This window comes from Colletotrichum orchidophilum, assembly GCF_001831195.1.
Source record: "Colletotrichum orchidophilum strain IMI 309357 chromosome Unknown Scaffold_111.1, whole genome shotgun sequence".
Lineage (NCBI taxonomy): Eukaryota > Fungi > Ascomycota > Sordariomycetes > Glomerellales > Glomerellaceae > Colletotrichum > Colletotrichum orchidophilum.
The window spans coordinates 111,157-131,444 of NW_019173067.1; the positions used below are offsets into that span (position 1 = coordinate 111,157).

Below are 20,288 nucleotides of genomic sequence, written 5' to 3' on the forward strand. Positions count from 1 at the left end.
GATCCGTTATCGTGTATATGCACGCCTTGTCCGAAATGCAGGAGGCCGTCAACTTGGAGAATCAGAGAGCGGGGCAATTTGAGCCTTGATGAAATCATAAATAGAATTCATCTCTTTCCTACACCCCATCACTCTGATCAATGGCCACAATTCACAAATAAAGCCCAAAAACCCAACCGGTCATTCCTTACGTTTTGCGATTTTTGGGCCCCAAGTCTCTGATGGTATTCTTGAATCTCGGCCACACCTTGTAACTCTCGCCTGGTAACACAACGACATTAGTTTTCACGAAGATAACATAGGAAGTTGCGAGAGCCAGTCTCGCCAAAGCAGACGTGCTTGACCATCTCAAACTAAAAAGGAACACTCTTCTGCCTTCAAGATGGCTGACAGAATCACGTCTCTTACCATTCACTGCCACAGTGCCACCACGGATAGCTGTCTGCCCTTTTCACCCGGCCGATGCTCTCCGGAATCCTCAGCTTTGAGCAAGATTCCGCGATACCTGTTCAGGGTCCACGCACCGAGCACATCAGGTCAAACATCTCTAAAGGAAGTCGTCTCCAAAGCTGCTCTGGGTGGGCACGCCAGAGCTGGTCGAGACATCTTTTCGATGCCCGCAGAAGAAGCAGCGGAGATGCTCAACTGCCACCTTCGTTGGTGGGCGAGAAACTTCGACAACCTCATGTCTTGGACCAGCTCTTTGCTCTTCGCCTTACAATACGCCCTGTATCGCAGTATCAAGCTCCAAGGTGGGCGGCTCGACGAAGCGTCCGATATATGGATCTATGTCGTGGATACGAGAAATCTACCTGAGGGTTCGTTCATCTCAGATCAGGCACTTCTTAACGCATTTACTGGGAAAGATGCAACACATCCATACAACCTATCCAACTTTCGACAATTACGCGAACGCTACAACTTTGGCGAGTATTTATGTCAAGGAAGGCTGTCGATTACAGGTGCATCTACTTCTGCATCTCTCAAAAGCATCATTGAGCACGGCCTTTTCAGGCTATGCCCCGAACTAGGCCTGCCGAACGAAAAACCGGAACTTGCAAACAGGGTGTGCAGGCTTCGCACCCAGTGCTTTGCTTCTTCCACGCCGGCGGACAAGGCCGACTTCCGCTTCGCCAGCACTATTGCTCAAGGATGTTTCGGAGAGGAATGGGCACTTCCAATGACGGCGGCATTTCTCTCATTGCGAAGGCGACCAGTAAATGATGTTGTCATCGTTGACGGGTTTAACGCCCTCTTCTCCGGTATGAGAAATTGCTTCCAAGTGATCATCGCCTGTAAGTAATACTAACAGTACATTGAGCTAGAGCAGGAGATTTGTGCGCATGACCTCGGTTCGTTCAAGACCTATCATCGTGATACACATCCGGAGACTCTGCAATTCTCCAAAGTCATTCAAGACCTTCACAGTGACTACTGCACGAGAGTACTTGATTCTGTCCTCGACACCACCACGAAGCTATCGCGTGAGTAAAGTGTCACCATTTGCTTAAGTACGGTGGTCTCTAGCTAATAGGTAATAGTTGTATCTTTCTGAACTCCGAGGTTTCTGACCAGCTTTGAGGCCCGTCAAATTGAGCCAAGTTTGGCCGTTTAGGAAAATAACATGCCTTGAAACTAGCCATTGTTTTTGGGGAGACTTCAGTGAATTTCGGCCATTTACACAATTACATCTTTAGTATTGTGTAGGACACTCAACCCAAAGATGAGCTTCGACCCAGACCGGCTCACTCGTACGCGGGATAAACGATGAGTAGCATGTGAACCTCTCAAATTAGGTCTAGTTCTCAATCAGAATTCACAGAGACCCCATCATAAGATTGGGGAGAGAGCTAGGTACTTGGTCTGTTCGCCTACCTTGGGTGAACAAACATCGTCCATGCTCGGAATGGGTAATAACTAACGCTATCTCCACTTCTTTCTACCTTTCTTTTCGCAGATCCCCTATTGGGAAAAGGAAACGTTGACTACTCGATTTCACCTCCTCGCACCAACATGACGTTCAAAAAGGCAAAAATAGAACCCGAAGAGTGGCTGTGCCAATCGCGGTGAGGAATTGAGCCTCACGCGGGGGTCGAACCCGCAACCTTGAGATTAAGAGTCTCACGCTCTACCGATTGAGCTAGCAAGGCGGGTCATTTAAGATTGTTGATTTTTGGAGTCCGGTTGGCGCTCATGTAGCATCATCAATTTGATGGTAGGGATTTGAGGTTTGGAGAACAACCGAGTCGCCTTAACTCATTGACAGCCAGAATTGGACCTCTCTTGCAACCGCCATGGCCTATGAACAAGCAGGCACGAGTTCTTTTTTTCAAGTAGAATCTTCAAATTTATGTTTCAAAACAAAGACTTCTCTAAAACTGGTGTATCTGGTCTTTCCGATACCCCAGCTGTTGCAAGATCCCCGGCGCGCTCCTCTTCCCCACAAGAGCCGCCTCCATCGCCGGTGGACCGCACACGAAGACCTTGGTATCCTCGTTCTTGGGCACCGCCCCGACCTCCTCCAACAATTGCTTCGTCACGTATCCCTTCCGATACGAGGAGTTGGCCGCGGGGTTGCTCACCGTGTACACGGCTCTAAACCGCCCGGGAAAGTCCCTCTCAAATTGCTCAAACTCCTCCTTGAGCAGCACGTCCTGGTCCGAGTTGACACCAAAGACGAGCGTGATGGCCGTCTTGTCGTCCGGATTACGGAGGATGCCCTGCGCGAGCTGGTAGAGGGGCGTGATGCCCGCGCCGCCGGCGATGAGGGTGACGTGCCGGTAGCTGTTGGGCTTCCACTGATGGCCCTTGATGGCGAGGGCAAAGAGGAGCTTCTGGCCCGGCGTCAGGGAGTGGATATGCGTGCTCTGCTTGCCGTCCGGGTACTTCTTCACCATGAGCTCGAGGTAGCCGGCATCATCTTTCTTCCGTTAGCATTGCGCGCCCGGGGGTCCAAGGACTTTGTGAGTTTGTCTTTCTTGTCATACATACCGAGGGGTTGCACGGGCGTGTAAGGTCTCGCGACGGGTAGCCACCTGCCCTCCGGCCATGACATGGTCAAGACAGCGGCTGTTCTTGAACATTAGTGCTGCTTTTTCTTGTATTTCGGGCCATTGCGAACACTGACATGTTAACGAAAGACCGCTGACTGCCTCTCTCTGGGGTAGCTTGAAACGCAATCGCTTGGTGTTGTGGTTGACGTCCTCCGAGCTCTCCAGCGACAGTGACACAAACGCGGGGCCTGCCCCAAAAACCTTTGGCGGCGCTGTCGACTCGGCAGACGCGCTGTTCACGAACAGCCTCGAGTAAGCTGCTAGACCGATGCCTCCGGCTGCGACGGTAGCCGCGATGGTCGCTGGTCGGACGCGGCGCAATGCTACTGATGCCATCTTCAATTGACGGTGAATATAGTATGTGTGGACGTAGGTAGGCACGCTGCACCGATGCAAAATAAACAAATGTCAACAAACACTGCCAGCTACGCTGCGGAGTGCTGCAGGGCGACAGTGATTAAAATGGTTCGGAGATCTCGGGACCAAGGCGGGCTGAAGAATGAACCGATGGCGGTGGAATCTTACAGCCGGTACGGTTTCGGTCATCCCCAAAAAGTCCGTTACCGATCGGACGATGTCAGCCTGCGCCTCCATTTGCCAAATCAGCCGACGGGAGCGGAATGACCTGGGCTCTCGTATTCTAGTCAAAGAACGTTGTTCTATAGCCTATCGCGCCTCATCTATCGCGGCTATGGTAGACATTACACCATTTTATATGTTTGAGCGGACAGATTTCTTATTCTATGCTCCCAGAGTGCACACGCAAGCCAACGTTACGGGTCACAGTGCAATAGATCTTACCTTGCGGACAGCCAGCTGATATCAGCAAGCTTTTGAAACGGAATCTCCATAGGATTTGGCTCACAATGCTTCATGTTTCCAACGCAGTTCGCCGCTTCCGCCTCTTTGTTGGGACGGCGCCCTACAAACTTTGGCGAGACGGACTGCGGTGACGGAGCACAGTCCATGTATTGTCTTTGGCGATCAGCGTGCTCTTTTGGGGTAACTGTGGCGTTGATCACAGGTTACAGACTCGTCGCTAGATTTCCTGTCCCACTTAAGTACGGTATTCTTTGGTCAACGCCATGAGGCAGAGGCATAAAATATCGATAACGCACGCTGCTTGTGACCCCTGTTATACCTAACTACCGGTGTTTTTCAGCGTCAAAGTGTTTCGCTGTACCACGCCTAAGGTAGAGGCCAACCTCAGAGCCCACCAAATAGCCGCCGTCCGGACAAACAAAGCGAGGCGACTGACACCCTCAGGTAATTTGGAGACGTGCTCAGCATCACCGTAGTACCAGAGTACAACACCGCTGGAACCCATTAGCGCCACACGTAGATCTTGGTGAAATGAACAAGATTGATTATACTCTTTGAACTAAACGTTGTGATACGCGAGACGTAGGTTCCCACAGCCTCATTTCTCGTATATAAAATTAGGACTCTCTGGGTGCTTGGGATCTTCCACTGTGTGTCAACACAAATATCAAACATGTCTATAGACAAGCCTCCGAAAACTCTACAAGATACATCAACAGAGGGTTTACACATCTTCAGGCAACAGAAAGTAAGCAGCACGAAGGAATACTCACCATGTCGTCTAGCCTCCTGATCTTCCGCTCATCTACTCACCGGCACTTCAACATGTGTGACTACGAAGAACTTTTCTTCCCATGTGAACATTCGGCGTCCAGGAAGAAGTCTTATTGTCACTTTGCCCGCAACGACCCCATGCATCAGTGCTTCAGTGTCAAAATCCTCAAAAAAGTATGGCCGCAGGGACGTCCTTATGATAGCTGTACAGCGGCCTTAATGCAGCCAGGCCCGGCGAGCTAGGTCCTCAGAGAGAAGCTTGAGCGAAGCACACCCGGGAACTAGTAGCTCAGGTAGCAGCCGAAGACGGAGCGGCCCGAGAATAGACTCCAACGTAAGGTGCCATGATGGAGGTTAATGTGGCCAAAGCTCCTCCGCAAGGTGAAAGTACGGCTGGCAACGAGCGAAAGTGAGCCAGATGGACTTCTTAACGCAGCGACTCCGGTGGCTGCCTAGCTTGATAGAAACACCTGTGGTCCGGCTTGGAAGCAGCTTGACGCAGAAAATCAGATACCACGTCATACTTCATTCCTTGCAATTCTTGCGTGCTGTACTTGTATCCATCGCTACTGCTGCTGACGGAAAATCGACGTAATCGAAGCGGTCTCACCAACAGATATCTCGCTCAAAAGGTCCAGATTGGACTCTAGGCTTATCTGACTTGTTGGTTTTTGGACCTGATATATTCCCATGACCCCATGAACCACGATGTTGAAGTTCCTGATGCTCCACTGGCATTTAATAACGGATTTCTCATACATTGTGCGGCCCGGTACAGCAGTCCTCTCGTTTTGAATCTTGTCTATCTTTGGGAGGCAATCGGTGTCCTCACACGACGAAGAATACGAGTTAGCCCTGATATGATTCAAAATCCAGTCCGTATGACTTGGCAGGGATATCATCATGCTAACAAATCTGCGCGTGATTTTCCCATCGGATTGATAAGAACTTGCATTTTCTAGGTCCTGCTTATTTCCATCACACAACCAGCAAGAAGACCTCCCTCAAGAGATGACTTGCTTGGGGAGTCGTATTTCCAGTCTAAGTTTTGAGCATTCCAAGTCATGTAGCCGTGGGAAAATTGTCTCATCTCTCGACTCCCAATATGAGGGATGAAATGACATGATCGAGTCCTCGACGTCGCGACCCGGTGGCAATTCGAATTTTTTCAAGGCGTCTCGTTTTGCGCATCTGTAACAAAACATGAATCAATAGCCTCAAGACTTCTGCTACCTTATGTGCGAATGAGCAGTAATCATCCGCGAAATGACCAAGATGGCAACAACCTTTCCCCTAGTGAAGATGACTAACCTGGCCTCCAATGGCGGAGCAACAACACGGCAGAGTGGATCAATCGGCGCACGGGGCTGGCCTAGAGTCGCCTAGAGAGCCGATATTCTGCCGTCCTGACCAATGAAAATGCCCATCACATCGCTTATTAAAAAGACTGGGGCCCAATGCAGTGCGATCCAGGATCAAACAGAGATGTTTTCCAGTCAACATTCTCCTGCATTGGCTGTAACTATATGTCTCGATGATTTGGCAGAAGCCTACCAGCCCCACGTAAAGATGTCGGTGCAAGAGTATGCGGTAGGTGTATCGTTGCTACCTTGTTGCTCAAATATACTGTACTAAATACACTCCAAGGTCAATGAGTTTGGCGCAAATACGCAACCTCACTTCAACTTGCTTAGGATCTTGGGCGGATGGGGCAATGTCAAGTTTGTAGCGTCACTCCAGCTCAAAAGCTCAGCTAACATTTAGAGACAAGTGGTCCGGGTCTGCTGTATGCATTGGAAATTCCTGGTCTCAAAGGTGGTGATTGTTAACCAAATTCCAGGATGCTCCGGAGCATGCTAGCAGGCACGTCAACGGCCGCTGTCCTCGGGCTCTCGGCCGCCATAGTAGGCAGTAGCATCTGGGGCACCGCTGCACTGCCCTTCATTGTCGGTTCTTCCTTTGGCTTCGTGTTGGGAAGTACCAGATGGTACACTGTCGCCGTGAAGGAATCTCTGCTGCAGCTAGACACATACCCCTCCATCTTGCGTCTCCACCTGATCGCCAACTTCCCCTGGAAACCGGAGCTTGGACGTCATAGCCTTGATTGGTACAATGTCAGACGATTCAGTTCGACTTGGCAGATGAAGAGTATGCTTGTGGCAAGTTGGCTGACTGCCCAACCGGCCTTGGATGAGATTCGCAGTCGCACGGAGGCCGCGCTGGTGGAGAACTATGTCAGGCAAGGGGGGTTTGAAGGCGAGGATCATGGTGCCAAATCGCAAGAAAGCCGATGAAGCGTTCCGAAATTCCGTTCGCTACCCACTGGTAAAACAGAGGTAGTCATGCATCAAATCTCTCTACGAAGAGCCTAGTGTGACCTCTTCGTGGACCGGGTATCTGAGTGATCAGACAAACCGAGAGTGGAAAAGCGTTTGGGCTTATCTACAGTTTACGAATCAAACGAGAGTTTGGAATTAGCTACTCCGCCGCGAGCGATTCAACAAGTAGCCCGGCCCCGCTGCTAATGGGTTCGTTCAGAGCTTGAATACCATAGACCTGTGGCAAAGGAGTCAACAAATAGCCTGATGTGAAGCCTCTCAATTACTAGATTTGGAACCTATTTTCACGAGTTGAAGGCCCTCGGCGGAGTCAAAGGTTGTGGATGACTTTCTCGTATTCTCTAATAATAAGCTCAATAGCTTCTGGCTGTGTTTCATAAGCCATGATCATACAAGGCGGGTAGCAAGACGATCGTACATCATAGCCTGGCTCAATTACAAGGTAAAACCTTTTGCTCGTGGTTTCTCAGTGAAGCACGGATACCAGACTGGGCTTTAGCTGTCACCTTTCAGGGCTCGGGACCTTGGAAAGTGTCGCTAGGACGACATGTGCATGAAAGCTCGGTGAGATAACTCCTGATTCCGTTTTAGGGCGGTCCATTGACGTGAAATTCGGCATCGCGTCTCTCAGTGTTCCACAACCTTTTCACGGGCGAGGAATGTCGGTACCAAGGTAGGGGGACTTGGGGATTCGTCGTGAACTTGAGTGGAAAACTTTTCCTCATCCAGGTGAAACACCGAAGAAGGGTAGTAGGCAAGATTATTGGCTCAATTGGTTACTCGCAATTGGTTTTAGCATTCGTAGATGACAACAAGGAACTCCCCGAAGACGGGCCCGCTCAACCCGAGTCCATAACTAGAGAAAGCTATGGGCAATTACCAAGCCCATAATGACAAGTCCAGACGCCTTGGCACTCACTGACACGGCGCTATTAGGCTTCTGGGACGGCGAACCGCCGCTCTGCGATGCCGTCGGTGAGGATGAGGACGAGCCTGCTGTCTGGGACGTCGAGGCTGTCGCTGATGCGGCGGATCCAGTTGCCGCCACGGTTGCCGAGGAACCCGCACTGGAGCTCGAGCCTTGCCCACCCCCGTTGTCATTGATGACTGAATCCCAGGACGGGAATGTCGTGCCGGGACATGCGGCGACGCACTCGTACGTGTTCTTGTAGACGTTGGGATCCTGGCTCGTCGTGTTCCTCTCGTCAAAATATTCGTCGTTGCACTTGCGCGCGCAAGCGTACGCCGTGCAGGGAATGTGATCCTGGTCGCCCAGCGAGGAACCCGCGAGCTCCGTCTTGCTCCATACTCCAGTGCCGCCCGAAAAGGTGAAGTCGTTGCTGTATTCGAAGCCCGAGGGCCCGTCCTTGTTCGGATCCGAGTTCAACTCCATGGCCGTGATCTTGTAATCGGAGCCGTCAGGGATCGCGTCAGCGGGGATCTTGACCGTTACGGAGGTGACGTCGATCTTTGTCCCGTTGACCAGGACGCACACGGGGCCGGTGCCCCATCCCGGCGGGGTGGTTGCAAGGTAGAGATTGTAGTTTGTGAACCCTGCGTCAAACGATTTGCTCCCGGACGCGATGTCATTTTGGATGGTGACTTCGACATCGGTGTCGGCCTTGACAGTGGTCGGGATGCTGATGCTATCAAACGCCGAGACCCTCGACACGCCTGCTAGCAAAACAGCCAGGGGGCCTATGAAAGTGGACGAGATCATCTTTCAAGTGGAAGGAGAGTGATCGTGAAGATGTAGCGAGTGACTGAAAAAGAAGAGCTGATGGACCAGAAGTTGATAGCAAGGAAATGAGCAAGGCGTGAGGCTGATAAAAAAAACCTTTCAGAGGAGAGCAACGCGCATCAAAACACAACTTTTTAGGCGATTGCTGAGAATTTTTGGAAGGATTCATTTTTGCCCCTGATCATCAGCACCAACGAACAGGAGCCAATGTAGCCGAGATTGGCTGAAGAGACTAGTACCGAAAACCATTGGCGAGCGGTAGTGGCTCCTATTTCAGGCTCGTAATGGCGGCTAAAACGGCAAATTGTTCACTGCTGCCTGAGACGAAAGGCAACAAAACAATGCGGGTGACGACGATGATGATGTCGCCGTGGGTGAGAAGAGTGAAAAGCAAACATGGCGACGGATCCCTCGACACAGACGGACACTGACACACAGCTTTGCCATGGCGCTTACATCACGCCTGAAAGCTTAGCTCTCACGGGACAAGTGTACATGTACCTCATCCTGGCGCGCCGAAATCGATGTTTCACGCATTGTCGCTGATCAATCCCAGCAGCCGTTTCTTATCCAAGATCTCGCCCTCTACTAACCTGCCCGTCTCTCTGACTTCGCCATCTGAACGCTCATACCGAACAATTGTCGGGACATTGTTGACGTTCCACTTGGTCCGAAACACATTTGTAGGGACTCTCCACCTGATGCGCTACTTAGCGAGTGCTCACTCCAGCGAACCGAGAAGAATCTGGGCACTCGGCTACTCACTCAGGCCTCTGTCCTACTTCAACGAAGGCCATGTCTGGGGCACCACCGGCCGAGAAGGCGGCTTTGATGTGAGGAAGGGCAGCTCGGACGTCGGGACACCATGACTCTCCCGTATCAGGGTGGTCTGAGGTGGTGAATGTGACGAAAAAGGGCACTGTAGAATCCGTCGGCAGCGCCAGGGCGCTCGCAGCCTCTGGCAGAGTGAAGCCGGAAATGATCGGCATGGTTGCGGAAGGTGGCCGATAACCGATGATCGAGCCTCGTAAGGAATGCTTCTAATTGCTTGGGACTAACAAGTAGCGTTGGAGAAGGAAAATTGCAGTGACCAACAAGACCGAGATCCAAACGGATATTTGAACCAAGATTTACGCGAACCGAGCTCCTGGGCCGCAGTGAAATGACGCGATATTCACCCGCTATTGTGCTCCAGGTCGGGTCCGCCGGTGGTCTCCGACACCGGCCGAGCCTTCGTGCCGGAATGTTTGAAAGTGGGGCCCGCCGAAGACCGGCAAATGCCATGGTGTTTTGCCGGTCCTCAGCACGAATCGACCAAGCCGATGATGACCAGAACGGGAACGCCTCTGATAATTCACACTGTCGAGTGCACTCAAGTCCATGAGTCTACCGGAGCAACAACAACGCGAAATCCGTTTCCCCTCCAGAATCCCGATGGCTCAAGGCTGCCCCGATACGTACAATTCGCCTTCAACTTTGGACTCGAGAAGCACCCGCCTCGCAGCACCCTTCGAATATGATCCGGGTCGTCTGGGGACTCTCGTCCATCATCACGCCATGGATACTGGAAAGCCGGCGTCGCCATATCCTCGCCCCAGAGAGTCGAGCACCATTCCCAAACATGTCCCGCCATGTCGTAGCACCCATACGGCGAACGGCCCTTGGGAAATAGGCCAACTGCACAGGTCGTATTGAATCCAGTTTCATCGCTGTTGGCAGCATCTTCCTGCCAATGCGTACCCCAAGGGAAAACCAACCCTTCAGTATCCGACTCTTGTTGATCACCTCTCGCTGCGCGCTCCCATTCTGGCTCCGTTGGAAGTCTCACGTGCTCCCGTGAACTGATCTTGTTCTCCTCTCGCCATCGTCTTGTAAGCCACTGGCAATAAGCTCTCGCGTCATGCCACGTAAGATCAGTGGCGGGCGCATTGGACCTCTCCAGGTCCGCGCCATCGGGGCTTGCCCAATTGCGGCCGGTTTCCTGAACAAAGGCATGGTAGTCTTTGTTAATGACGGGATAGAGACCGATGCGAAACGTTTTGAGTGAAACCTTTGCCAAAGGCTGCGAATTGGGATGACTTTCGGATCCCATCACAAAGATTCCGGCGGGAACATCTGCGAGTCCAGCCAGATCTCGTGGGTCGCCATACGTTGACAGTATGCGACCGGCCTTCTTGCGCTCGCCAGCCGACAAGTTTCCGTTCTCGACGATTTCCAGAACCAGACTCCTCACCTTCCTCTCGACCTCGGCAGATACCGGGATGAGACCAGCCACGAGTAAAGCAGCACGCTGAGCGTCAGCTGGGGTACCTTTGAGGAGCCCATCAATCAGTGCAGTCGATTTTTGAAGAGAGATCAGACGCAACAAGCAGCTCCTAAGAATGTAATGGGAGACTTGACGTTGGCGATGAAACAGGTCGACAGCAACCTGCGATTCAAGACCAGCTAGGTGCTTTGCAGCGAGCAGCCGTTGAACCACAGGGCTTCCTAGCGCCGGGTTGTCTTGCGTCGTGGTCGATGGTACCGCAGTCAGACTCCCAGGTGAGGTGTCGTGGGTAACTAGCTTGTATGCTCTTTCTGCCATTAGCTGTGCGACACCTGGCTCTGGATGGGTAGATGAAAGCCACGTATCAAGCAGCTCCTCGGCGGAATTTCCAACATGGTAGGCTTGCACCGCAAGGGCGAACAAAGCTGGAGTCGATGCGGCGGTACCGGTGCCAATTGTGACGAGAGTTGACGGTTCCAAGTCCAAATGAGCACAGACTGCCTGCCGTCGTTGAGACTTCAACAATGGTAGGAGATCATGTCGGACGACCTCTGCGGGAAACCTCCAATGGCCTAGGATATCTGTGTCGCCGAGCAAGAGCAGTCTGATGTTGGGTCGCCCTCGGAGCAGAAGTAGAATCTTTGATAGAAGAGTAGTCGCTTCGTCTCCCGCATTCTGTACATCGTCCAAGACGATCAGAAGATCCTCATTTTGAGGATCGCAGGCGCCAAGGAGTTGTGAAAGCGTGGAATCAGCCAATGTCTTGAGATCCTCGATGCCATCTAGTGCAAAGTAGCATGGGAACAGCGGACGGGAATCCCAGCACTCTTCTCTAATATCGCCCAAGTCGTTTCGCACCAGCGGTCGAGAATCGTTGAAGCCCTTGGAAGCTAAGCGGGAGCAAAGATGCTTAGCAAAGGTCGTCTTGCCACTTCCACTCGGTCCCGTCAAGAGCAAGACACGAGTGTCGCGAACCAGCTCCAAGGCAGAGAAGTGGATCGGGTTTTCCAGCTTGTCTCCGGCTCTGCGCTTCCGAAGACCCTTGGCGGCTTTGTCTTCAAAGGTGTATCGGGCGAGCAGCGGAATGTAGCCATTGGCTAGATTGACGATTGTTCCGTCTGGTAAAGCCAGGAGGGGCTCGGCGTCAAACCTCTGAACCGCCGTTCGTAGGCTTTCGATGAATGCGGAGGTGCTCATTTTCAATGTGGAAGGATTCTGGCCAATGTTGGGCTAGGATATGTTGCGTGATCGGCCGGCTTTATATACCGAGGTGCGGTAGTTGTGGATCCGGACCTTCGGGACTATAGCGGAGCGGCATGACTTGGGCGATGGTCGTCAAAAGAGTTGAACTCTTGGGATTAAGAGATTACGGATACAAGAGTTTAGAAAAGCTACCCCCAGCCAAATAATCGTCATACGTCACCGCAAAATATGAGGGATTTTTGAAACTATTGATTTACCGTCAATAAGTTGACCTTGTGCTACATCTCCTGAGACTCATTACTCAAGTGTGAGCACTCCTGAATACCCGATCCTAAGCGCAACGTCATGCCTCGTTGCCCACACAACGTCTGGATGGCCAATATACAACCAAGGGGGATTCTCTTGCAGTCTTTGAAGAGTCTCAGCATATGCTGCAGCTCTATCATTGTAGTCAATCTTGCCCCTTGCCTCATGAAACAGCCTCTGCACCTCATCATCATGATAACCAAGCCACCACGTTGCGTGGGATGAACTAGAAATCTTGTCATCCAGCACTCGAAATGTGCTGTTGGGCGTAGAGTCGAAGAGAGCAAGGCTGCCAATCTCCTTTCTGAGTCCGATTTGGCGGGCGTACTCTGGTCGATTAGTCTCGACCCTGATTTCGACGTCAAATCCAACGGCTTTCAAGGATGATGCCACGAATTTTGAAATTTTCTCGGCGTGTTCCGGCATATACACCGGCGTCCTCAAAACCAGAGGCGTGCTCTTGTCAAAATCTTTGAGCAGTTCTCTGGCCCTGGCGGGGTCGTACGGGATTGGCTGTAACTTTGACTCTGGAAACCCAAGATGAAAGGGGCTGACGATGGTAGCCGATGGCTTCGCGAATCCATGGTATACTTTCTCCACCAAAGCTTCGTTATCGAGGGCAAGATTCACAGCGAGACGTGCGCCCGGCGAAGTAAATATGCCCCCCGTACAGTTAAGATAGTAAATGGCCGACAAGGTGCTCGTCACTCTACCCCATTGAAGCGTAGAGCCAAAGTCCAGCAGGTCGAGATCGTCAACCCGCTCGAGGTTCAAAGCGGCGTCGACCTCTCCAGTGCGTAGAAGCCGAAGTCTTTCGGCTGCATTTGGCTGCATCGTCGCTATAATGGTATGAGGTGAACCGTGTCGCGTCGGATTCAGCCGCTGCAGAATAGCTCGCCCATTGCCCTCATCCCGCTCGAACTCGACTACTCGAAAGGGGCCTGTTCCAAGCACCGGTTTTCCATTTGCGTCGATACGGGAAGGCCAAAACTCGCAAAACACACCCTCAATGTCCGCAAATGGCTCCGCATTTACGACTTTGACGGTCCGATCGTCCACGGCATAGAACTTTGTTTGGGCGAAATAGCGACTATAACTCCAGCGCATTCCAAAGTAGTCTCTTGAGTCTAGCAGACCATTGATGTAGCTGACTATATGCTTAGCCTGGCAAGGCTCATCATCATGGAAGTAGGCGTCGTCTCGGATGTGGAAATGCCAAACTCGGGCATCGGGGGAATGCTCCCATCGGTCAAAAAGTCCGGGCTCAACACGGCCGTGTGGCTGCCACCGGAGGAGGGGCTCAAAGACCAGACTCTTTAGCGCTGTTACGCTATTGTCGTCTGTGACTTGTGTCGGAAGTCGAAAGTCGACATTCTCGAGAGACAATCGAAGGACTTCTGGCGTCATGCTGTAATGAGGGCGGAGTTGAGTGATGGAACCTGCTCTTATCGGGGAATTTGGCGTAGTTGCATGTGGTATCAGTTCATGAGGCTGGGGCCGGTCGGAGTATCTTATCCTCGAAGTGACAAAATTCGTATTGCCGGGTAGGGACAAAACGCCGGAACTGGCGTCACCAAGCATCCCACTTGTCTTTGCGATCACGGAGGCGGCAAAATGTGGCATGTCGGGAAAGTTGTGGAGACATGTGCTGTATCCGTACGGTCAACTCAATCATACATGCTGCCGGACATGGATCCTGAGCCGTCGAGGGACAGCATATGACGGGCTCATGTCTCTTCCATAGGTTAAAGTTTCTAGAGAAGCTTTTTCGACTGAAAACTCTCAGCATGGTATGGTACTTTTCTAAACACACAGTCACATCTCTCATAGCTAAAGCAATGCGATGAACACCGTTTTGCTGGGGAGTCTTTCGCCCAGAAATGCAGCATGGACTGGCCAGACTACAGGGTAAGAGTTACGGTGCTCTTTACACCTCGCCGGAGTCCGGACTCATGGTTTTGGTAAAATGGATACGAGCAATGCCTTGATTATTTCCGGGTAAGCTGTCGGTACCGGCAAGGATGCCGGAAATCAAGCAAGGCGACAGAGCGGAGTGAGATAACGACATTGTGGGGCAGCCGCACGACATTCCGTCTCAAATCAAGCCGCTGTGACATCCGACAGCGGCGCAACGGCCTTGAAATGTTGTTATTCACTTACCAAAGAGATTCCGGACAAGGGCGTTCGCTTCTGCGGGTGCATACAGTCGTTGTTCATGTAAAGTTTGGAACAGTAAAATTGGGGCCAAAGGATTCAGGGAGACGAGTTAGCTCACAGGGGCTGCAATGGCATCATCTGTCAATAGCAAATCACATCGACGTAGTTATCTAGCCCATGTTGAATGAGTCCATGATTAAATCCAATGCGGTTAGAGAATTCGGAAAAAATCGTTTCTCGTCACAAACCCAAAGTATATAGCAATCTGAGACCGACCGAATAGCAGCGGCAAACCGGATTGCTGGGACCATCGTGCAGAAAACGTTTCTTCTGGGCACCAATCACTGGTCACTATGTCGGATACCAAAGCCATTGCCCCTGTGGCAGCCTCAGATACCGCGTCTGATGTAGACAAGAACCCCAAAGACGCCGTCCCGGTTACTGTCACAGAGGCCGCTTCCGAGGCCGAGGGGAAGCCCTCCTGGTGGCGCAAGGCTGTAGGTCTCGTGTGGGACTCTGTCGAGGGAGATCCAGAGTATAGGAAATACGTCCAGAGACTTGATACTTTCTTCTTGTAAGTCGCTTGTGACTGTGTGCCCTACCTGATTGTGCGTTCTGCGGGCTGACAAGTTCTTGCTTGCGTCTAGCCCAACGGTTTGCTTCGGATACTTCATCAAGTATCTCGATCAAACAAATTATAGTAAGCTCTTTTGAAAACATTGTGCGGAAGTACTTTGTTGACCAAGGCTTCCAGGCAATGCCTTCATTAGCGGCATGCAGACCGACCTCGGCCTCTACGGAAACGAGCGCAACTGGCTGAACACTTGGTTTAGTCTGGGTATCATGGTCGGCAGTATTCCAGCGCAGATGTCACAGCTCAGCTATATTCGGCCTTCAGTTCTCATCCCCTCATGCGAACTCATCTGGTCGCTGTTGGTCATCGGTATGGGATTCGCCAAGAATATCAAAACGGTTAGTTGAGAGCACTCGTGGAACCTCCCTTGCCTTCCGTCACTAACATCTAGTCCAAGATGTACGCACTGCGGTTCTTTATCGGTCTCTTCGAGGCCTGTGCTTTCCCTGGATATATCGCCATGCTGGGTGGCTGGTACGGTCCAAAGGAACTCACCAAGCGCTTGGCGATCCTCCTCCAGGTTGAGTCGATTGCAAGTATGTTTAGCGGATACTTGCAAGCAGGTTTGTATACAAGCATGAACGGCCGTCATGGCATTGCAGGCTGGAGATGGTTGTTTATCATGGACGCAATCATCTCGTTTCCAATTGCTATCTGGGGCTTCTTCGGGTTGCCTGACCTGCCTCACAACACCAAGGCATTCTACTGGTCAGCCGAGGTAAATGCTCAAATGCACTTGTCTGTACGAATATGGCTGACTCACCTCACACAGCACGTCAAATATGGTATCGACAGGATTGAGAATTTTGGTCAAAAGGCCCAGCAGAAGTTAACATGGAAGGAAGCCAAGCGGATCTACCTCGGCTGGGAGATCTGGGTTTTCGTTGTGCCATACACGTGAGTCAAACTCTATGGACGAAACAACAGTGACTTTCGGCAACATCACTCACACAAGCGTAACAGCATGGTCGCGGCTTGTCACACGGCAACCAGCTATTTCAATCTCTGGTTAAAGGCCGCTGGCTACAGCGTCGTCGATGCAAATATTTATCCAACCGGCGGCAGCGCTCTGAACATTGTGGCTACAGTCATCTGGGGCATCATCGCCGACCACACAGGACAGAACTACCTAATGATTGTCATTGTTCAAGCTCTGATGATCCTGTCCAACATCCTGCTTTCCGTGTGGTACATTCCCAAGGGCGCATTGATGTTTGCGTATTATCTCTCCTACGCCGGATCGGCCGCGACTCCTGTCCTCATCGTGAGTATCTCGAAGCGAATAACTGAATGACAGTTTCTGACGAGAATTGCAGAGCTGGGCCAATAGGCTGAATGCTGGTGATCCTAGTCTCAGACAACTACTCGTGGCCACTGCCAATGTGGTTTCTTATGCTTGGGTCCTTTGGGTACCACGTGGGTTCAGGCCGAAGTCCACCACCCTGGTTTTCAGACTAACACAATTTGCAGTGGTTTTATTCCCTACCTACGATGCGCCGAAGTACAAGTACGGTTATCAAATCCTCATTCTTTTCGGAGGTCTTGCAATCATTAGCGTCACGCTCATGTGGTACATGTATAGACGAAGAGAGTAAGTTTGCCTCGATCCAACGACACTCTAGAAAGTCAAGTAAGCTAAAGAACATCAACAGTCAGAAGCGCGCCCATCAGGAGAACCAAGGCACTGAAGGTGGCTCAGAGAGATCAGATGAACAGTAGCGTTGGCTCATCTCAGAACTGGAAAGCTTCTGTGCAGTTGCCGCCAGGTCCACACTACATGTAAACACAGAAGACTGCGGATTTGTCCTGCTTGAAGTCATTGCTTATAGCGATCTCTATGGAAAGAGAACAGTGCAAAGAAGAAATCCGCAACAATAATTGGGTTGATACTGCAAGAATTGGCCCTCATGCGGCATTCAATGCGGCATTCCATACCGACAGACTCTCCACCAATACCTTTGGGCGACCCTTGAACGAATAATGATGCTTAGAAACCTGCCTCCATTGACGATCTCTGGGAACTTATGCTGTAGATGACGCAGCAGGCAACTGGACAGACGAGCCTGGCTTGCGACCAGAAACGACATATCTAACAGATCAAAATTAGTAACAGCGCTCAAAGAAGACCGACACGGTCTTGCAGAGTCCCTATGAAAACTTACACAGGCCACCAAACATGAATCCTCGGATCCCGCATCTCTTTCCTCGCTTCTGAGCACAAAACGATGACCTCCTCCCTCGACCACCCCTTGATGTTGGTCAAAGTGCCGAGAGCCGCCGTCTCGAGAAAGGTGTCAAGGTTCGCCAGCCCCCACCCGCCAATGTCCTTCATCGTCCTGTCTCGCGGCCAGGTGTTGGTCGGCCATTTGTAAATAGTCTCCCTGACGTCTTCGAAGCCGCGGTCGATGAGCAGCTGCTTCCACTTAAAGGGAAGCTTGAGCGTCCGACCGATTTTTTCCATGGCGTCAACCACCTCATCCGCCCATTGCGCCAGGTAGCTGTTCTCGGGTAGTGTGTTGTCGTCGCTGCGAGCTTCCATGCAGACGTCTTGGGCTTCGAACCAGCCGCCAGGCTCCAATTGACTAGATAGTTGACCGTTCGTATGTCGTCACCAGGCTCAAGAGACTGCAGAATCACTTACTTGTAAATGCTGTCGACCAGGTTGGCTGGGTCTAGGATACTGCCGCTCAGAGTTCTAGAGAAGATGAAGTCGAAGCTTTTTGACCATGTCCATGGTTTCTCGAGATCATCAATCTCAAAAGAGCAGTTGGGAGGCATGCTGAGCGATCTTTAGAACTTTTGACCATGATGGTGAGTTGACAGTAGCCTCATGAAGCTTGACTCACAAATCAGGTTGCACCGGGCTTATGTCCACCCCGATCACTTCAGACTCTGGATGCTCCTCCGCTATGAGAGTCTACCGTGAGTTTGGGCCAGTGATTTCTAGCTTAAGTAAGGCACTGACCGTATTCCAGCGCCCAAATTCCTGTACCTGTTCCGAGATCGAGGACTCGGTTGGCGCCGTAAGACTTTGGACAGGTGCAAAGGCGTCCTCTGAGCGTCCTCATGAAGAGTTCATGCTGTAGATCCAAACGCTCTTGTTCGACCTGTGATAATTATGGTGTGTGAGCTTTCTTAGAAAAGTTCAAACTGCATTATCGCAATCTCAACCAACATTGTCGTGGGGAAAGTAATATTCTGCACAGGTTTTAGAATCGATATGGTAACCTTTGAGAATGCGGTTGAGGTACTTACTGCCCCGAGAGTGAGAGTGATATAGGCGCCCATGCTCATCTTCGAAATTGAGAAGGGACGAGCGAATCGAAGTGAGGGAATCGCGGATTGACTAGCGGCAGATATGTTCAGCTTGAGTACGTACTTTAGGTATGTCTTTATAAGCCCCCAAAGTAATTCTGTTGAGATTGAACATAGGGCTTTCTCGACAGTCATAAAAGGTAGTGGCCCACGTACGACGTTGATAGCGGAATCAACTTCGCCTTCGTCTGGATCCTGATTCACCACATTATTAGTTAGCAAAAGAGGACGCATTCCTCCCATGTTCAAGCTCGCTGGCTAGACCAAATCGTACAATGATGCCCGTTGCCGGGTTCACGCCTTGTTCTGCATGTGCCGAAGCCACGGCTTCAGCCGTCGGAGGCGAGGGCATCTCATCTCCTGAAGTCGCCATGATGAATGCTCTCAATACATCAGGAAACGTCGGTGAGGGGTTTGATGTTGAAGCCGTGGGGTTACAAATTAGATCGTCTGAGGTCTGGCCCGTCTCGGTATTCATCCACCGAAACTCAACCCCAACTTCCAAGGAACAGGGCCCGCAGGCAACCCCCAGTCCCTTTCAAACCGCCACACCGCGGATACAAGGCAGTGCATCAATGTGCATGGATCAAATGTTGGCAGCTTGAAGATCTCGACCGACCTACCTGTCCTAAAGAAACCTCGGGCAGTGGAGAATCTTCAGCGATCCTACCAACCAGACTTGAAGACGGCTAAAACCCACCAGCTAGTGATAAATCGCCAAGGGGCTTGACACGTGCCGATTCTTATGGGGCTCACAGGCATTGGGCATTTCTCCTCGCGATGGACCTCTGGGAGGAGGCGACGGGCCGAGAGCAGACCAGGTCCCCGGGCGTGTCGCCGTGGAGTGTTTCCATGAACCGGGTACGTTCATACCACTCGAGCCCTCATTCCCCATAGAGTTGCGTGCATCATTCGTTGAAACTCTTTGACGGTGATCGTCGCTAATAGAGAAAACGAGGCATGATAAGACGGGAGCATCAGCAACGTTACAAACTGTTGCGTCCCCTTGTCTACCTACATGTAAATCAGGTTACATTGGGTCACCGAAAGTTCGTGCAGGTCAAGAGATCAATTTTGCAGTCATCTGCAACCCCACCGCTAGAGCTTGAGGAGTAATGACGAGGGCGTACGGGGGACTAGCTCAACGACCCTTGATTCTTGAATTTTCAGCCAATGAATTGAGCTCTTTTCCGGCCTCCAACCTTTTTTAGGTTCACAGCACAGGCACTTTTCAACAGTCGGTGTGTCGGGGGCCAGCCGACTTGACTTTTAGCGCTAGAATAATACGTCTCGTATTCTCGGAACGACAAGACAGATGCAATGTCAACCGTAGACAAAGGCATGATTTGCAATGCGGAGCAATTCGCCCTAAACAGGGATCGAGTAGGCGCAGAGACACAGAGGCATAGCAAGAAACCGCCTGCGTTTTCACTTAGTTGTTCCATGGTCACTACAGAGTGGCCGGGCCGTGCGGCGAGCCTCTGTGAAAGTCTTGTCTAAGAGGATCTTGACATGGTTTCAACCGGGCTCCCATTTCTCGCAGACGAGATAGTTGTCCATCATCACCAATATCCGAATAGGCAGTCATTTGGCCGCTCAAGAAAACATATTAATCGCTAGCTGTCGACCTCAGAACCGCCATCAAGCCGCCCATGGAACGACCGCTTTGCAGGCTACG

General features: G+C 51.4%; 10 protein-coding genes across 10 annotated transcripts; 4 read left to right on the top strand and 6 right to left on the bottom strand.

Annotated features, from left to right (window-relative positions):
• Positions 1–382: 382 nt before the first annotated feature.
• CORC01_10868 (uncharacterized protein) lies at positions 383–1,555 on the top strand (the record flags this gene model as incomplete). Its single annotated transcript, XM_022622495.1, has 3 exons — positions 383–1,262; positions 1,326–1,484; positions 1,542–1,555. 3 exons carry the CDS (start codon positions 383–385, stop codon positions 1,553–1,555), a joined length of 1,053 nt encoding a protein of 350 aa, XP_022471011.1.
• Positions 1,556–2,372: 817 nt separating this feature from the next.
• On the bottom strand, positions 2,373–3,389 carry CORC01_10869 (oxidoreductase NAD-binding domain-containing protein; the record flags this gene model as incomplete). The annotated part of the gene is made up of 3 exons (XM_022622496.1): positions 2,373–2,920; positions 2,992–3,069; positions 3,128–3,389. 3 exons carry the CDS (start codon positions 3,387–3,389, stop codon positions 2,373–2,375), a joined length of 888 nt encoding a protein of 295 aa, XP_022471012.1.
• A 1,311-nt stretch (positions 3,390–4,700) lies between these two features.
• CORC01_10870 (uncharacterized protein) lies at positions 4,701–4,892 on the top strand (the record flags this gene model as incomplete). Its single annotated transcript, XM_022622497.1, has 1 exon — positions 4,701–4,892. The coding sequence occupies one exon, from the start codon at positions 4,701–4,703 to the stop codon at positions 4,890–4,892; it is 192 nt and encodes a 63-aa protein (XP_022471013.1).
• A 1,326-nt stretch (positions 4,893–6,218) lies between these two features.
• On the top strand, positions 6,219–6,943 carry CORC01_10871 (uncharacterized protein; the record flags this gene model as incomplete). Its single annotated transcript, XM_022622498.1, has 4 exons — positions 6,219–6,239; positions 6,297–6,370; positions 6,421–6,435; positions 6,490–6,943. The coding sequence occupies 4 exons, from the start codon at positions 6,219–6,221 to the stop codon at positions 6,941–6,943; spliced, it is 564 nt and encodes a 187-aa protein (XP_022471014.1).
• Positions 6,944–7,844: 901 nt separating this feature from the next.
• On the bottom strand, positions 7,845–8,708 carry CORC01_10872 (uncharacterized protein; the record flags this gene model as incomplete). The annotated part of the gene is made up of 1 exon (XM_022622499.1): positions 7,845–8,708. The coding sequence occupies one exon, from the start codon at positions 8,706–8,708 to the stop codon at positions 7,845–7,847; it is 864 nt and encodes a 287-aa protein (XP_022471015.1).
• A 550-nt stretch (positions 8,709–9,258) lies between these two features.
• On the bottom strand, positions 9,259–9,718 carry CORC01_10873 (uncharacterized protein; the record flags this gene model as incomplete). The annotated part of the gene is made up of 2 exons (XM_022622500.1): positions 9,259–9,427; positions 9,495–9,718. The coding sequence occupies 2 exons, from the start codon at positions 9,716–9,718 to the stop codon at positions 9,259–9,261; spliced, it is 393 nt and encodes a 130-aa protein (XP_022471016.1).
• A 383-nt stretch (positions 9,719–10,101) lies between these two features.
• CORC01_10874 (serine/threonine protein kinase) lies at positions 10,102–12,192 on the bottom strand (the record flags this gene model as incomplete). The annotated part of the gene is made up of 1 exon (XM_022622501.1): positions 10,102–12,192. One exon carries the CDS (start codon positions 12,190–12,192, stop codon positions 10,102–10,104), a length of 2,091 nt encoding a protein of 696 aa, XP_022471017.1.
• Positions 12,193–12,495: 303 nt separating this feature from the next.
• Positions 12,496–13,911, bottom strand: CORC01_10875 (uncharacterized protein; the record flags this gene model as incomplete). Its single annotated transcript, XM_022622502.1, has 1 exon — positions 12,496–13,911. The coding sequence occupies one exon, from the start codon at positions 13,909–13,911 to the stop codon at positions 12,496–12,498; it is 1,416 nt and encodes a 471-aa protein (XP_022471018.1).
• Positions 13,912–15,014: 1,103 nt separating this feature from the next.
• On the top strand, positions 15,015–17,014 carry CORC01_10876 (pantothenate transporter liz1; the record flags this gene model as incomplete). Its single annotated transcript, XM_022622503.1, has 9 exons — positions 15,015–15,235; positions 15,309–15,361; positions 15,416–15,633; positions 15,687–16,013; positions 16,068–16,192; positions 16,259–16,559; positions 16,612–16,711; positions 16,766–16,886; positions 16,948–17,014. The coding sequence occupies 9 exons, from the start codon at positions 15,015–15,017 to the stop codon at positions 17,012–17,014; spliced, it is 1,533 nt and encodes a 510-aa protein (XP_022471019.1).
• Positions 17,015–17,317: 303 nt separating this feature from the next.
• On the bottom strand, positions 17,318–18,983 carry CORC01_10877 (TAM domain methyltransferase; the record flags this gene model as incomplete). Its single annotated transcript, XM_022622504.1, has 9 exons — positions 17,318–17,384; positions 17,458–17,877; positions 17,937–18,083; positions 18,142–18,202; positions 18,261–18,402; positions 18,471–18,493; positions 18,551–18,641; positions 18,767–18,805; positions 18,885–18,983. 9 exons carry the CDS (start codon positions 18,981–18,983, stop codon positions 17,318–17,320), a joined length of 1,089 nt encoding a protein of 362 aa, XP_022471020.1.
• Positions 18,984–20,288: the final 1,305 nt, after the last annotated feature.